We start from the raw sequence: 17,773 nt of genomic DNA on the forward strand, positions 1-17,773 counted from the left end.
GAAGTCAGATTGAAAAACAGACTGTTTATATAATTGTTACAATTTTCTGAAATAATATGATTGAGATTGTGCAGATTTGAGAATATGACCTGTTATTGCTGGGACTATGATTTGTATCGATACCGATTATGTCTCGTGATAGTATGTCTGTGATGTAGAAATTGACGGGGTTATCAAGATTGTATTATTATACCGTCGAAGCATCAGGAGATTGGTGTTAATCAGATTCAGTATTGATTATGATTGTATCGTTCTGTCGTGACATTGATCAGATTATGTTTGATTTTAGTATTGATCAGAACAAGTTCTGAATTGAGTCGTATATTGATACGATATATTCGATATGTTATTGTCAGATTGATATTGACAGGCAGTGGGTTCGAGACTTCGACAGAGTCAGAACAACATAACGAAAGGTATAAATTAATGTTGATGCGGGATTGCACAACTCGGGTCTGATTCGACTTGAGTTTCCCAAAATCACATACTTCATCTTATTGCCTTGATATTTGCAATTGATGTGATTGTTATCTTTGATCTATTAAGTTATGTCTTGAATCATGGGCTGATACGCCTAGTCGTAGACGTTTGATCTCGTGACAGAGGTCTCCGATAGTGATTGAATCGTCACTAGCCCATTGCATATTGTCATAGAGGTTTTGCTGATTCGCCAGGGCTGATACGCCTAGTCTGTGGCTGATTCGCCAAGACACCGGACGTTTGGCTAATCGGAGTTGATAGAATTGGAGTTTCTTCTATTAATGGTGTTCGATATGGAAAGAGCCAAAGTTCGTGAATAAGAACATGCCACCACCCCGATCGGGAGTGTAGGTGGGGGTATGTTCTTATTCCGATCGGGATACCTAGATTAGGACGAGTCGAGTCTGAGTCCATGAGTCACTGAGTGTGATTCAGAGTTTGTGTTGATTCATGTGTCGGATTTGATACATGTTATATTCAGAGTTTATATTGATTCATGTTTCAGATTTTGATACATGTTATGAATGTTTATTTCATGCTTTTATAAATATTGATATGAAATGCATGCATACATGATTTATACTGGGAATATAATTCTCACCGGAGTTATCCGGTTGTTGTCTTGTTTGTATGTGTGCATGACAACAGGTGAGACAGGATCGGGGTCAAGACAAGAAGAGAGAGACATCATGATTAGAGTGGAGACTACGGACTTGGATTAAAGATAGGATTGAACACTTGACATGTAGTTGGCAAACCCTATTGTTAAATGGCTGTAATATATCTCGGATAGGATTTGTACTTTTATACTGTTATGTATATTAGCTTGATTCCATTATGTTCAGCATTTTAAAAAAAAAATTAGACCATGTTTATTATAATGAATTAAATTGTCCCAATGATGATTAATAACTTGATTAGCGTCCGGGTCCCCACAACAGGTGGTATCAGAGCAATAGGTCCAGAACTGTAGGTTTTGAGACTGAGATAGAAGCTAGTGAGCAGGGTAGAATGAATTTTCTTTCCTTGCATGTGAATGCTAGCATGATACTATGTTTTATTGCCTTGAGCTACATGGCATGTGATTTATTTTAATGTTGAATTACATTGTGTATGCTAGCATGATTTTGTGTTTTATTACTTTTAACTACATGTTACCTGAATATCTGAGATGATTTGGTAATATGTATTATTTGAAAAGGGATCAGAACCCATTCTTGATCAGAGGTAAGCTGATCTGATAAATAATCCGAGTTCTTGATTTATGTATGGAAGATTTGGTTGAAGTATTGACTTGGGTTGGCTCAAAATTATTTTCTTTAAGTTGGTTGATAGCGAATCGAGTAGACTGCGAGGGTTTAAGACTTCTCAACCATATATTTTGATCTCTTGTTGGTAATATTCGAAAGGTATGTTACGGTCGGTAACATACGAGGTAAAAGTATCATTTTTATTTTAAATTGAATTTCTATGGATCGATGAATTACTTGTGATTTGATGACGATTGTTATCTTTAGATAAGTTTATGTTATCGAGATGATGATATTGATTTGCATCATTACATTGCATATTGAGCCACTTGTCGATTCAGATTTGATATGGAGGAGGTCGCCTTGATTTATTGATTTGTTGGATGTATGGAGCTATAGTTGAGTTGGCATAGTGTATGCGGAGGTCACTGCTATGTCCTGAACACTCTCTATAGGCGCACCATAGTCCTGGGATTGTAGAACACACCACCCCACCTCGTGCGGATGAGTCGGTAGATGTTGCTGGGGGATTCTCTTTTCTTGGGTACCCTATGACCAGATGATTCACTTGATCTTGAGATTTATTGATAGCCCACAGCTTCTGATCATGCATTGTATTATATTTCATATTTTTGAATTTATATGAACTAATTGTTATTTTAGTTATCATATGTTATTGATTGTATCATATTGAGTTTATACTCATCGGCACCTCGGCTACCTTTTGTTTTCATGTGCTTGACGGTAGGTGAGGCGAGACCTGGGATGCCAGAGTCCAGCTCTAGGCGATGAGATACGAGTTAGAGTGGGATTCTCGGGTCTTAGGAGCTATTTGATTATGTTTGGATTACTTTGGATCACTGGTTTATTTTGACATGTTAAAACTTATGTTCAAACATTTAATACTTTTAAATTATTTTGACGTTTTTTATGTTGATTTGTGAACCACGTGTATTTTACTCAATCATTTGGTTTGTTACAATTATAATTATGAGTATTAGATATCGGACCCGGGGCCCCACATTGTGTGTGTCGTGAATTGATGGAGGGAATTTCTGAATGTGGGCGTGAGTTTTAAGAGGGTTTGGGGTGGGGTTTTGAGTATTTTATAGTTAAATAATCACTAATTAAACTTTAGGCCCATTAGTGCTTAATTAAAATTATAAAATAATTTTGTTTAATAAAACTTGTGGATTTATTAGTCGGTTTGCCAAAACGTTCGTATTTTTGTTTAAATAACAACACCGATAAAATTTACGTCCTGGTGTATAAAATCACCTCAAAACCCCTTATTTTCAAATAAATGAAAAAGAAACACTGATATTTTACATATTTAAAAACAATTATTTAATAAAAATATTTTACATTCTTCAGCCCTCGGTCTCCGTTCCTCGATCGCAACCAGAAAATCCTTAAATTACATTTTTAATGCATGTAAGTACAAAACTAATAAAACATCATGTAAACATGTCACATAATCAATCAAGCAATTAAAATAATTTAATTAGTCATTTTTTATATTTCCTAGATTTGCATGCAGTTGGATTACGTCGTCTTAATATTGAACCTTACAATTCATCACCCCCTTAAATAAAATTTCGTCCTCGAAATTAGAACTTACTGAATAGCTCTGGATAGCGACTCTTTAAGTCCCTCTCGGTTTCCTAAGTAGCTTCCTCTTCCGAGTGATTCAGCCAGTTGACCTTGAGCATTGGAATGGCTTTGTTACGCAGTCTTCTTTTTTGTATTGCCAAGATTTGGACATGTCTTTCTTCATATGTCATATTTGGAGTCAATTGTAGAGGTTCATAATTTAGTACATGTGATGGATTTGACATGTACTTTCACATCATCGATATATGGAACACATTGTGAACTCCAGAAAGCGTCGGTGGCAATGCCACTCTATAAGCTAGTGTCCCATCTCTCTCTAAAATCTCGAACGGACCTATAAATCTTGGACTAAGTTTGTCTTTCTTGCCAAAACGCATAACACCTTTCATAGGTGCTATTTTCACAAACACATGATCTCCCACTGCAAACTCTAAGTCTCTTCGTCTTTTGTCGGCATAACTTTTTTGTCGGCTTTGTGCAGTCTTCATTCTCTCACGAATTTTGACTACAAGTTCGGCAGTATCTTCAATCACATCCGGACCAATCTCTCTTCTTTCACCAACCTCGTCCCATTGAATAAGAGATCTACATTTCCTTCCATAGAGTGCTTCAAAAAGAGCCGTCCCAATTGATGATTGATAGCTATTATTATAGGTGAACTCCACTAGAGGTAATTTTGGTTCCAAACTGCCTTGGAAATTAATAACACGTGATCGCAGTAGATCTTCCAAAATTTGAATAACTCTTTTGGACCGACCATCGGTTTGAGGATGGAATGATGTACTAAATAATAACTTGGTCCTCATCGCTGCATGCAGACTCTTCCAGAATGATGATGTAAATCTCGGATCTCTGTCAGAAACAATAGATACAGGAATCCCATGCAGACGAACTATCTCTCGAATATATAACTCTACATATTGAATCATGGTGAATGTCGTCTTGATAGCTACAAAATGTGCTGATTTCGTAAGACGATCCTCTATCACCCATATGGCATTGAATCCCTTAATAGTCTTCGACAATCCCTCAACAAAGTCCATAGTAAAATTTTTACCCATTTCCACTCCGGAATAGGAAGTGGCTTAAGTTTCTCCGCTGGTCTTTGATGTTCTGCTTTTACTTGCTGACAAGTCAAACACTAGGATACAAATCTCAAAATGTCTCTCTTCATGCCTAGCCACCAATATAATAACTGCAAATCTTTATACATCTTCGTGCTTCATGGATGAATGGAATATGGTGTGTCATGATCTTCCTTCATAATAAGATCTCTCAAAAAAATCGTCACTAGAAACCCATAAACAATCTCGATAACGAACTATACCATCCACCTCTTGCTTCATCTCTTGCTTTCCACTTTTGCAATTGCTCATCGATAGACTGCCCATCACGAATTCTATCTCTTAAGTTCGACTGTACAGATAATGCGGCAAAATTAGGGGCCTCTCCGTTAGAATTAACTGTAAGATCAAACCGATGTATCTCGGATTGCAACGGTCTTTGAAGTGATAATTGAGTAATAACCGCTGCTTTACGACTCAATGCGTCTGCCACAATATTAGCTTTTCCAGATAGTAGCTAATGTTACAATCGTAGTCCTTTACTAACTCAAGCCATCTTCGTTGCCTCATATTCAATTTTTTTTGGGTGAAGAAATATTTCAAACTTTTATGATCGGTGAATATTTTTCACTTTTCCCCATATAAAGTAGTGTCTCCAAATCTTCAATGCAAAAACTACTGCTGCAAGCTCAAAAATCATGAGTCGGGTAGTTTTTCTCGTGAATTTTCAATTATTTTGACGCATAGGCTATAACTCAGTCATTTTGCATCAGAACTGTGCCCAAACCAAGTTTAAAAGCGTCGGTATATAGAACATACTCTCCTTGCCCCGAAGGCATTGACAACACTGGTGCTGAAATAAAAGCTTGCTTTAACTTATCAAAACTGTCTTGACACTCGGTTCCCCAAATAAACTTTGCATTTTTCTTAGTCAGGGATGTCAAAGGTACCGCAATAGATGAGAATCCCTTGATGAACTTGCGATAATAGCCAGCTAGTCCCAAGAAACTGCGAATCTCGATAACACTCTTCGATAATGGCCACTCTTTCACTGTCTCAACTTTTCTTGGATCGACTTCAACGCCATTACTGGAAATAACGTGGCCTAAGAAAGCAACTCGATCAAGCCAAAACTCACACTTGCTAAATTTTGCATAAAGCTTCCTATCTTGTAGAACTTGCAATGTTGTCCTCAAATGGCGACTATACTCTTTTTTGCTCTTAAAATAGATCAAAATATCATCAATGAACACTATGATGAATTGATCTAAATACGCGATTCATGAGATCCATGAAGATCGCTGGTGCATTGGTCAACCCAAATCGCATGACCATAAACTCGTAGTGCCCATATCTAGCGCGAAACATTGTCTTGTGAACATCAGATTCTTTTACTTTCAATTGATGGTATCCAGAACGCAGATCAATATTAGAAAATATCGATGCTCCTTGTAACTGATCAAATAAATCTTCAATTCTTGGCAGTGGATACTTATGCTTGATAATGACCCTATCCAACTCTCGATAATCAATGCAAAGTCGCATACTACAATCTTTCTTCTTCATAAGTAATACTAGTGCGCCCCAAGGAGAATAACTAGGGCCAATAAAACCCTTGTCTAGCAATTCTTGGATTTGATATTTAAATTCTTTTAACTTCAGCAGGTACTAGACGATAAGGTGCTTTAGAAATAGGTAATGTGATTAGCATTAGGTTAATAGAGAATTCCAGTTCACGATTGGGTGGAATGCCAAAAACGTCCTCAGGAAAGACGCTAAGAAAATCTCTGACAATATCAACATCTTCTAACTTCTGACTTATAGGAGCATGTGTGGTAGTGACACATGCTAGGAAAGCTGGGCATCAACGTTTAATAAGTTTCCTTGCACACAATGTGCGGCATTTGTTTGTTTCTCGCCGCCTCAAAGACAAAAGATTTACCACTAGGCAATCTAATAGACACTAATCGCTGACGGAAATCAATCGAAGCTCCATTTGCTGATAACCAATCCATACCGAGTATGATATCAAATTCAGGTATAGGAAACCCAAATAAGATCTGCCCGAACCACATATTTGAATAAGCGAAGCTCCAGATTCTTGACAATTTTAGATGTGAGCATTTGATCACCGGAGGGAATAGAAACTTTGAAACCCAAGCCCATATATTGAGGAGTAATATTCAGTCTTTTGATGAAGGTTTCAGATATAAAAGAATGTGTCTGAATCTAGCAGTGCATAGGTTGATACACCTAGAATGATAATCCTCCATGCGGCGAAAATGTCTTTTAAATCTTTTCATGTTGAAGCTTAAGGAAATTTCTATCATTATTCTTCTAAAGTTAGGTGAAGATTACGTATTGAACTTAAGCATTTCTTGAAAAATTACATTTTAGCCCTTCAATTATTCGAAATTTGTATTTTAGTCCCCAAATTTTTGAATATTAGCAATTTGACCCTTATATTTTCGAAGATTTACATTTAGTCCCTCAAATTGCGTAAATTACATTTTTACCCCTTAAGAATCCGGAAATTGCATTTAAGCCCCTTAAGTTTTTGGTATTTGTAATTTAGTCCCTAAGCTTTCGGAAATCTCAATTAAGTCCTAAAACTTTAAAAATTGCACTTAGAGCCCTTCATAAATTCGAACCCCTTACAACCCTAAATTTATGATTTTTTCTTAATTTTGGCCCTAAAACTTTTATTTGGAATTAATACATCATTTGCATAAAATAAGGCTCAAAATAAAATGCCATTTTCTATGGTTTCTAAATCATATCTTAAATCCAACTAAGGTAGATCATACAACATAGTTTCCACTAGGTTAATCTTGATCCGAATTCAATTCTAAAAACCAATTTAACATTTCATGCAATTAAAAGAAATATAAAAATGTTAAATGACTAGGTTACCCGTGATAAGCGTAATGTCTGCCTCCTCCTCAGCTTCTTCAGCATTCATAGCATATTCTCTTCCAACAATAGGTTCTTTTCTCTTCGAGCAATCAGCAATCTTGTGCCCATTCTCCTTGCAATAGAAACATTTGAATGTCCCCCATTCACATTTGCCAAGATTAAGCTATTGCACTCCTTGTATGGTTGCCTCTCAGTAGGCTTTGGTGCTCCAGGATTTTGTGGCCTTTGTGGTGCTTGTTTCTTGACTTTACCTTGAGGCCTTTGAGGTCTAGGAGGACCTGTATATGATTTCTTGTTTGGTTGATTGTTATTTTGGTGTTGTTGAATTCCCTCTGAATGCTTCGACTTTTCTCTACCAAATATTGTGTGTGTGTGTGTGTCGTGAATTGATGTAGGGAATTTCTGAATGTAGGCGTGAGTTTTAATGGGGTTTGGCGTGGGGTTTCGAGTATTTTATAGTTAATTAATCACTAATTAAACTTTAGGCCCATTAGGAAGGTTAATTAGGCTCATTAGTGCTTAATTAAAATTATAAAAATAATTTTGTTTAATAAAACTTATGAATTTATTAGTCGGGTTGCCAAAACGTTCGTATTTTTTTTAAATACCAACACCGATAAAATTTACGTTCCGGAGTATAAAATCACCTCAAAACTCCTTATTTTCAAAAATATGAAAAAGCAACACTCATATTTTAAATATTTAAAAACAACTATTTAATAAAAAACATTTTACATTCTTCAGTCATCGATCTTCATTCCTCGATCACAACTCGAAAAATCCTTAAAAGTACATTTTTAATACATGTAAGTAGAAAACTACTAAAATATAATGTAAACATGTCACATAATCAATTAAGTAATTAAAATATTTTTATTAGTCGTTTTTCATATTTCCTAGATTTGCATACAGTTGGATTACGTCGTTTTAATTCTGAACCTTACAAAAAACAAATCAATTAGTAATTTTTCATTTTTCCTATATTTAAATGCAGTTGGATTACTTATCGCATTTTGGACCTTCTATTAAGAGTCCTGGTGAGACAAAGATTAGGAATCTTAATGAGAGAGGAGTTCCTGATGAGATCAAGAATTGCACTATAAAAACATATCAATAGGGGGCATATAACACAAAAGAGTTTTTGCACAAAAAAATTCACAAATCCCTCCTCCTCTTGCAATAAACCTTCGGCCATCACCAAAGATTTGGTGAATAAATTTCGGCCAAGAAACTTCTTCCACGGTCGTTCCCCGCGTTGCTGCATCGACTCCGGATTTTGAAAATTCGAACAATCAAATCTTAACGAATAAATTATTTGCGATTTTTAGTGCAATCCAATCAAGATACACAATCTTTGATCGTGATCCTAATTAGACGATCAAAATGTGGAGATCCGTTTGAAATAAAATATAAGAAGAATCATCTCTGCTAACCTCGGATTGATTTGGTGTCCAACGTTAAATAGACGTTGGTATAAACTAAATACTCTATGGATGGTTTGATTATACGACGCCAAGGATCAAATGTCCAAACAAAATTTTAAAATTTCGGCTGAGCCTTGATACAAGAAAACGATTCCCCAACACTGAATATTGCATCATGAAATTGTGGCATTTAAAAATCGGGCGGACCTCGGAAGCTTCTAGAAATACACGTTAATTTTTTTGTTATTTTATTGCTGGAAAGCATATATCATCCAACGATACGCAGAGACCATATTTCTTTTCACGTCCTTTTTCGCTTACTTTGCTATTACATGAATCTGATGATATTGCACCCCAAAAACCTATTTATAACATATTAACATCAATGCTATTCAATACAAATTAAAGAGACGATTATGACTTATTCAGAGAATAGTGGCGAAAATAACTAAAAGCCAAAAAAAGGGGGAACTTGAAAAGAATGGGATACGACATTTGAATAAGGAAAAACCCAAGATAAGATCCACAACGAATTGTTTCACTTCCTCAAAAGATTTCGAGCACGGATATTTCACCTCGTAACATCAAAGACCAGATCAAACAATTGCCATTGTGCCAAATCCAGACCATGTGTTGTTGAGACAATCAAAAGTGCGCCAAACTGTATACTAGAATCCATGAAAGCTGCAGGACAGTAAGAAACATAGTTTTTGATCCTGCCTGATGTTACGTGATGGTATTATATTAGGTGGGTGATTACTCGTCTAAGGAAATGTGTAATATACCAGAAAGAGGCATACTGAAGCAAAGAGTCCCTCTTGAAGAAGGGATCCATGACCGCCAAAATCTTCTTCATCAATTTTAAGTACAAATGAGTAATACGTGTAGATGGTAGCAGTGGATAACAGAACAAATCTGAAAATGTAAAAAATAAATGGTAACAGGAATTAGTGAGATGTCTTTTTATTTATTCCATTCAAATAGTAAACAAAACTATGCCATTGATACAACCGCAATCATAGAAATATATTAGGTAATCAGAAGTAAACATCCTTGATTCGTATCATTAAGAAAATAAGTTCATTAGTTTTATTTCTCATTGGAAGATAAATATTTTGTACCGAGGAAACAATATGAAAAACATAAGATACAACGGCGTGGAAGATATGGTTCCATAAAGAATGTTTGTGCAATCCTTAGAAGTCATTATTTTTATGGGAACTTCTATCAGAGACTTCAGAGTGATGCCTAGTTAATAGCCTTTCATAGATCCAATACCAACTTCTGAACTACCAAGCATAGCCGATAATTTGGTTCAAACAGAGTTGAACTTAAAACCACCACATATCGATGGGCAAAGAAAGAATAGCACTCCGTGCAATTCCAGTCAAGAAAGGGAATAGATACAGCATACATCGTGCTTTAGTCTCCCATATCTTCTCACTTATCAGACAATAATTCTACCTCGTCAATCATTATGTCTGTCCAATAACTGACTGTTGAAAATATATTCATCACTCACAAAGGTTAACTTCATAAACATTAGCAAGAAGAATACACACAAACTAGTAGCCGGAGAAGTCTACCGTTCAAATGTTCTCTTCGAAAACAAGACTGACTAGGCCCATGACACCAGCCTGATCTTATATTTCATTTCATAGCAGTTAGATAAAACAAACTAAGAAGTCAAGTTGTGCCGACTGCGTAAGTAGCACAGATACTCATAAAAAAAAATTTTGAAGTGTCGGACCCGGATATGACACACCAATACGCATTTTGAATATGGCAAAATCCGTGTCGTTGACCTTTTGTAGGTTTGACCATTCGAATACATCTTAGACACGGCGGGAATACGTTTTGGCTTTTGAAGTTGTACATTGTAGATATATATTTATATAAATATATATATATATATATATATATATATATTATTTATAGATATTTTAATAATTGTCGTATAATAACCTTGTCGTGTCTAATATTTTCAAAAGTTGTCGTATCGTCATATCCATATCATATTTGATACGATACCCATATTCTAATCCATGCAACATACCCGAGTGCCGAATGAAATTTTTCAAATTCCAGATTATGCAATCATTATAGGCAAATTTTATGAGAAAACATGCCATTAATTATACCAATGGGCCATTTAGTACTTGTGTCATAATGCACTGTATTTGGATTCAAGCTATGAAGCTCGGACTCGAATTTTTCACTGTCTCGATTATATCGATATAGCAAGTTGTGCAGCACAATGACGAGACATACCAATATACCTTCATATTATAACGTGACTGTGCATTTGCATCAAGGACGTAGGAGTGCAAAACTCTAAACAAACAAATTTATGAGAAATGTTCCAGTTTATTATATAAGAGGAACTTCACAATCTGAACATTTCATCACGAGGACTCAGACGTTATTATGCATGCATACAAGTGTCCAATCATGCAACTATGTCAACCAAAAGAACAAAACAAATGTGCTGTAAATGATAGCCGGTTGTCACAGTCTAAAACCTCTGGCTTCGTTCTACAACCAAAATATATATATATATATATATATATATATATATATATATAATTCATCTGTTTTCTAGACACTTCATCTTAGGGATTTGCTCGAGAAGGTGAAGAAACAAGCTACCTTTCATTAGCTAGTCCGATGAACATGACCCAACATTGTCGAGGTCGCAAACAGTGGAAAGTATTATAATATACCATGCTTTGGATCTATAGCAGCTGTCACACTACGTTTAAAGTACACCAAACAAACCAAAAGAAGCAACGACTAGAAAAAACAGATGACAACAAGTAGCAACTACTAGAAAAACAGACGCCAAAGAGCAGCAACTTACAAGAGAAACCAGATGCCCCCAACTAACGGAATTGCACCCCATAGTAATCCAAATACAAGGGCTAATGCTTGCCTGATCCAATGTAATACATCACAAAGTTGATCCTGTAAGCAGATAAGAAGTAACAATCTTTGGAATAGCAATCATTGTATTTCCTTTCACAGCAAAAGTAAGAATGTGTTCCGTTCACTTCCAAAATTGAATGTGTTAATAAACATTTATATGGAATTCAGGGTTACAGTTTCTTTCATAAACATGTGATTTGTTCAACAATATACAACTGCTTGTGACACAAGCGTCAAACAATGGCCAATGTGTACTCAGTTTGTTAAACAAATAACTGGTAAACACTTCAGGATAAATGTGAAACTTCGTCATAACATTGTCTGTGATAGCCTTAAAATCGATATAGCAATTGCTGCATGCCTTTCTATCCTTTCAACATTAGTTAGGATAGTCCTTAAAATCCATAGAGACATGCCTTTCTCTCCCTGTTTCTCGATGATCATTACAGTAACAAATGTTCCCTTGCATAAGGTGACTTGAGCATGGCTTAAAAACTTGGTAGAGATAGGATTGACCATGGTTGGTTACACCCAAGCTCTAGAGCATAAACGTTAAAGTTAGTAGAAATGTGACAAGATAAAGACAAAGAAGGTACCAGTTCACTAGATCTCAACTATTTCAAGATGTCAAAATTTTTGGTCCGACAACAGCAAGTCATTGTGGAAATGGAAGGAAAGTCCCAGTACCCTTATTATTTTGGTTCTTCCACAGTAGCAAAATCCAACAGCAAGGGAAATCCAAATATATCCTCCATAAACAGGATTACCTTTTTCTTCCTAACATCTTATGCGATAGAAAGAACATCAAAATTTCGAGGCATTATTCAAAAATACAGTGATAGCACTATTTTTCTCGCACGTGCATAATAAGTCATTCCACTCCTTAACCTTGCACTGTTTAGTTGTACATCAGAATGCCATTTCTCAGTTGGAATATCGACTAGACGATATCGACCAGACGATAAGCTAATGGATGGTTTCAAAATCCATCACGATTATGTATTTGTTCAACTTACATCATTTCCAAGTTCCAACAACTGAAACAGTAAACACGGTCTCACTATTTTGCAAATATCTTAACAAAACTACCTCCTCCTATAAAATAAAAAACCTCTAAATTAATCCATAAAGAAAAAGCTAAATGATGATTTCCCCAAAAAATCATAAATAAGACTAAACCTCACATGTGCAAGTGAAACAATGCAGCTGGTTCCTTTAAACCTCGCCACACGGTTAGAATGCTAGATTCTCGTTGTTTTCTCCATGTCTGATCATGCAATTAATATGCATCGTAGCGGATAAATATACCCGCTTAAATCTAATAAACTTTCATTTCAATTAAATGCACCACTAAATATAAAGATCTAAACTTTAAGATATTTCAGCTCATAGGATTTATAGTTATAATTACAAATTATAATAATTGAAGCAAAAACAACATCTTTCTCAAACTATTTAATACAAGAAAAGCACAAAATGAAGAAATTACGTACTTTATCCCAAGAAGCATCAGGATCTAATAGCTTCGCCAATTTAAACGGCGATGAGTGACTATTGTGATCGATTTGCTGAGATTGCTCTTGAAGATTCGATTTCCCCGATTTCCTTTCTCTCATCTTTATTAAAATTAAAAATTAAACATCAAGAAGCAAATTTCTCACAGAACACTGAAATTTAAGGTGTTTTATGCGAATTCAAGGCTCCAAAGAAAAAGATTTTGAGAATTTCTGATTGGGAAGTGGAACCAGTACAAATCAGAAAATGGAAAATAAGAAAAGAGAAATAGGGGAAATCTGGATCGAAAATTTTTTGGTTTATTCATTTTTGTTTATTTTTTTCTGAAAAATAAGTGTTTTTTTAATGAAAAAATAAGTACTTTTTTATTTTTTAAGCAAATTGGTAAAAAAAAATTCCTAATGAGCATTGACATGTAATAGTTCAGACCTTTCCTATCTGGGATCTTACTTTCCGAACCTCGAATCAGACCTTCTGAAGTCATGCGTCCAATAAGGTGTCAAGATGACGGTGACACATCAATGTATGGCGAGTTTGGAACTTCCAAACTTACCTATAAATAGGGCATTTAATATTCAAATTTCTTGCATCTAATACATGTTATTCTCTTATATGCTAGTGCATTCAAGGTTATTCCAGATATTCTTGGAGTTCGTACGGGTTGTGTAAAGCTCATGGATCATTGACACATACGACTTCAGACCTTTTGTACCACAGATCGAACCTTTAGAAGTCATGCGTCCAATGATTCATCGTGGAGTTACTAGAGGATCGAGCTACGAGACTATCGTCTCCAAAGGGCTAACTACAGACTCAAGTATGATTCGAGAGCCTCAGTTATAATTGGTGGATAATAGTTAGGTTATAAAGCATTACTAGAGAGTAATACCATTCTTTAGGTTTAATGTCTAGAATCAGCGAGCAGACATTCAATATATCTAGGACAGTTTAGAGGTACGTAAGTACTGACTCAGATATCTTACTATGTATTTATTATTATGTGTTGCATTTTACTTGTTATACCATGCATGTTTTATCCGTGATTATATTTTATGCGGCATTTTCCATATCGTGTTGAGCCAGTATATTTCTAGAGATAATCTTTGATCTAGTAAGGTCTCTCGGCCCTATTTCCTGATGATCGAATATCATGAGCCACCAACTGACTCAGTGGACTGGCGTGCTTCGGCGACCAGGACATCATAGGTCTAAGATCTATTTTGAGTCTGGGAGACACCAACTTACTCGTCAGACATCATGCTACACACTGTTAGAGTAGGTGCACGTCGAGCCAAGTGTTGGCCGAGTGTTCACAATGAAACTCTATGTAGAAACAGTCTTTATTTTAATAATATTTGAAATTATTGTTTTGGTACATCTTTATCTATATACCCATTGCATAGATAAAGTCCTTGAATATACAAATAGTAGAAAGAATATGAGATGCTCGTATGATGAGTATCATGAAATTCATATTTGAAATACTTTATATTCTAAACAGTTCCTAGTCGATTCAGCCACCGCTAAGAAGGATATAGACCGCTCAAGTTCGAGACTAGTATCTGCGATGTGAGTACCATGTTTCATTGGTAGGAGACATTGTGATGTCCGAACAAGCAGATAGGTGCTCCTTGTATAGTGCACTGAACAACACTCCATAAAGGACTTTCTAAGTGGTTCTCACTTATCGAGTGGAAACGTCCTAGTTCATAGTTTTACACCATTAGTCCTTATGACTCGGGACAACATTGAGACTCTATATGCTAGCATTGCACTTTGACTTTTTTACCGACTCTCATGGGATCATCAGGTGGCAAGGTTGGGTGCTTTGTCGAAACATATAGGAGTCGATGCATTGTAGTCGGGATTCACCGCTTACCTTCGGGTATGGATATCCTATGTGATCTCATATGTATGTAGTTTGAAATCTCTGATCAGAGTATGGTGGTAATTAGGAAAGGAGTTTCTTAGATTACACCATCGATGCAACTAAGACATGACACATAGTATCGATTCATTGAGAACTCTCGATATACCAATGGTTGTCGAATCGGTCGGGATATATGAGTTGAAAGGACCGTACTGTACGCTAACCATAATTGAAAGGTTCTTGCAGGCACTATCATTTGATACATAGGGAATCATGTAAGCGATGATGCTGGGTGTTAAACATTATTGGTTGGGTACTATCAGACTTGAGTTCTGACGTTCTTGTTATCAAGGAGTTGATAATTAAGAATGAAGCAATTGGGGTATTCTCGTATAAGGACATGTTTAGTCCGAATCACATGGAGATGTGAACCCACGGCTAGTTGTATCAATGAACCATTGAGGGCCACACAAATACTAGTTTTCTAGATCCCAGTTGAGAAATAAAATAGTTCAATGTGTTGAACAGCTTATAAAGAGTTCATAAGCGTAAGGAAAATAGAAGTATGACTTCTATAAGGAGAATTTAACTTTTAATTTTTGGAAGTCTTCCTAAATTAAAAGTTGGTCAAACAAGTAATGTATTTGAAAATTGTGATTTTCCTAAACATTATTATGAACTAAATTAAATTAAATCAAGTGTTGAATTAATTATACACTAGTGGACCTAATAGAAAGTGTTGAATTAATTAAACAACAATGGGCCTTATAGAGCCCAATTAGAAATAATTATTAAACTAGTGGACTTGAGTAATATCAAGTAAAGTTTAAATTGACTCAAATGTGTTTGAGACATTTAATAAAAGTCAATGGGCTTTGTGTAACGTCTCGAAAATTTGAAGGGTCATGTAAACCACATGCATGCAAGTTATTAAATTTCTTTGTTATTTTATTAATTTATTTTGAAAAATTAAATGCATGTTTATTTCATAAATTGTATGTTTAATTTTTTTTATGCATTAATTCATGCATGATAGAATTTACTTCATGAAATTTTAAAGGTTTATGCATTAAAGATTTTTAAGTTTCATTTCGCGCTCAAATGAGGATCGGAGACGAGGAAATTTTCAAGAAAATTATTTTTATTACACGATTAATTTTTATTAATTAATATAAGATGTTTTAAAGGTACTTTTCAAGAATTGAGATTTATTTGGTATTTTATACACAAGATTTTTAATTTTTACGGTACACAATTTTTATCGGATCGGTGGACTTTTTGAGGGTTCGGCTAATATTTTCAAAAAATTTCCAACACGAAATATTTTTCGAGCGTATGGTTGGATTTAATGAGCCTAAGCTTATTGGACTTAAAACCCTTTTTATTTTTAATTAAGGCCCATTAGTGCATTTTAATTAACCTAAACCACCATTAAATTAAACCTAAACCTACCCTACACCAATTACCCTTCCCACCATCCGACAACCCCTTACTCCTTCATTATATAGGTGGGTTCAGCAGCATTTCTTCTCTTCAAATACAGCTGCTTGTCTCGGTTCCAATCATTCGTGTAAATTAATCCAACCGACACCCCTTCATTACACATTATTCCCCAGCTGTATATCCTCTCGGTTTCCATAGCTTTCATCAAGAAAGCTTCGGTTTTCTCTTTTCTTGCAAGGAGAAATTCATCCGACGTCTCCTCTTCTCGTTCTTGTTCATCAAATCATCTAGGCACGCCCCGTACCCTTATTTCTGCATCATTTACGTCATATATATACTGTTATGTGTGTTGTTTATGGAGGTTTCCTTAGGCATGTGCAGATCCGAGTTCCATGTTTTTGTTTGTTTCAGTCCATGCATGTATCACTCTTTTGCATTACACGTTTAATTTCCTGGTGAAAGGGGTTGCTGATGAGAGCCATGAGGGGCCATAAGCGTCGAGAAGGAAGGGATAGTAGGCTGGAATAGAAGCTTGCTCGTGGTAAGAGGGCCGATCAAGGAGATGTGAAGAGGGGCCACGTTTTTTGAGGGTTTAGTGCTTCCAGCCGGGCGTGGCTCGATCCCAACCAAGGAACCGACTCTCTTGGGTCCGTGATGGGTCAGGGAGAGTGCTAGAAGTGGCTGGTCGTGACCCTTGAACGGTTCGGAGAGGTTTGGAACAAGGTTGATCTCGGTGATTGTTAGGGAGGGTAGTGGAGCCGTGCTGCACGTCCACTAGTTTGGGGGCTTGGAGCGTGGTTGAGTCTGTCCAATGGGAGGTCCACGAGCTGGTTTTGGTCATAGGATGGTTTAGTCTAAGGCTGGTCCAATCCAGAGTCAAGTTAGGAAGAGGATGTCCGAGCCTTGTTGCGTCATGGTTGGAGGCTAGTGCGCTGGAGAATTCCAGCAGCTTTTGGGTTTGTTTTATGGGTCATGAGAGGTCGAGAATTGCTGGTTTTAAAGCTGGACATGGGTTGGGAGGAGGTGGACCGAATGATTCAAGGGTGGGAGCCATGTGTGAGTTATGGATTGTACAAAAATAAGGGGAGGCCGAGACTTTATTTTAGTACAGTAGGTATTGGCCGAAAGAATATGGTTTAAGGACATCATTTAAGTAGTAAATGATTTAGAATGAGTTGTTTAAGTTATGGTTTGAGTTAGGAAAAATTTGGTTAAGTTTCGATTCGATTAAGGTTAAAAAAATGGGACCCCGGTGGTCCAAGTTTTAAAACA

The 17,773-nt window shown here is 36.0% G+C and overlaps 1 protein-coding gene across 2 annotated transcripts; it reads right to left on the reverse strand.

Moving 5' to 3' along the window:
* Window positions 1-9,095: 9,095 nt before the first annotated feature.
* LOC140839373 (uncharacterized) lies at window positions 9,096-13,458 on the reverse strand. 2 transcript variants are annotated; one of them, XR_012119702.1, is made up of 5 exons: window positions 13,167-13,458; window positions 11,609-11,712; window positions 9,534-9,663; window positions 9,260-9,432; window positions 9,096-9,196 (listed from the first exon to the last, which is right to left on the reverse strand). XR_012119702.1 is itself a non-coding variant. In XM_073206030.1 (4 exons), the coding sequence occupies exons 1-4, from the start codon at window positions 13,287-13,289 to the stop codon at window positions 9,394-9,396; spliced, it is 396 nt and encodes a 131-aa protein (XP_073062131.1). In that variant the 5' UTR covers window positions 13,290-13,458; the 3' UTR covers window positions 9,096-9,393. The 2 variants fall into 2 exon arrangements, 1 of the variants encoding a protein (XP_073062131.1); XM_073206030.1 differs by having other exon boundaries at window positions 9,096-9,432.
* Between the last annotated feature and the right edge of the window lie 4,315 nt (window positions 13,459-17,773).

The sequence above is a fragment of the Primulina eburnea genome, chromosome 8, assembly GCF_022965805.1.
Source record: "Primulina eburnea isolate SZY01 chromosome 8, ASM2296580v1, whole genome shotgun sequence".
Taxonomy (NCBI): domain Eukaryota; kingdom Viridiplantae; phylum Streptophyta; class Magnoliopsida; order Lamiales; family Gesneriaceae; genus Primulina; species Primulina eburnea.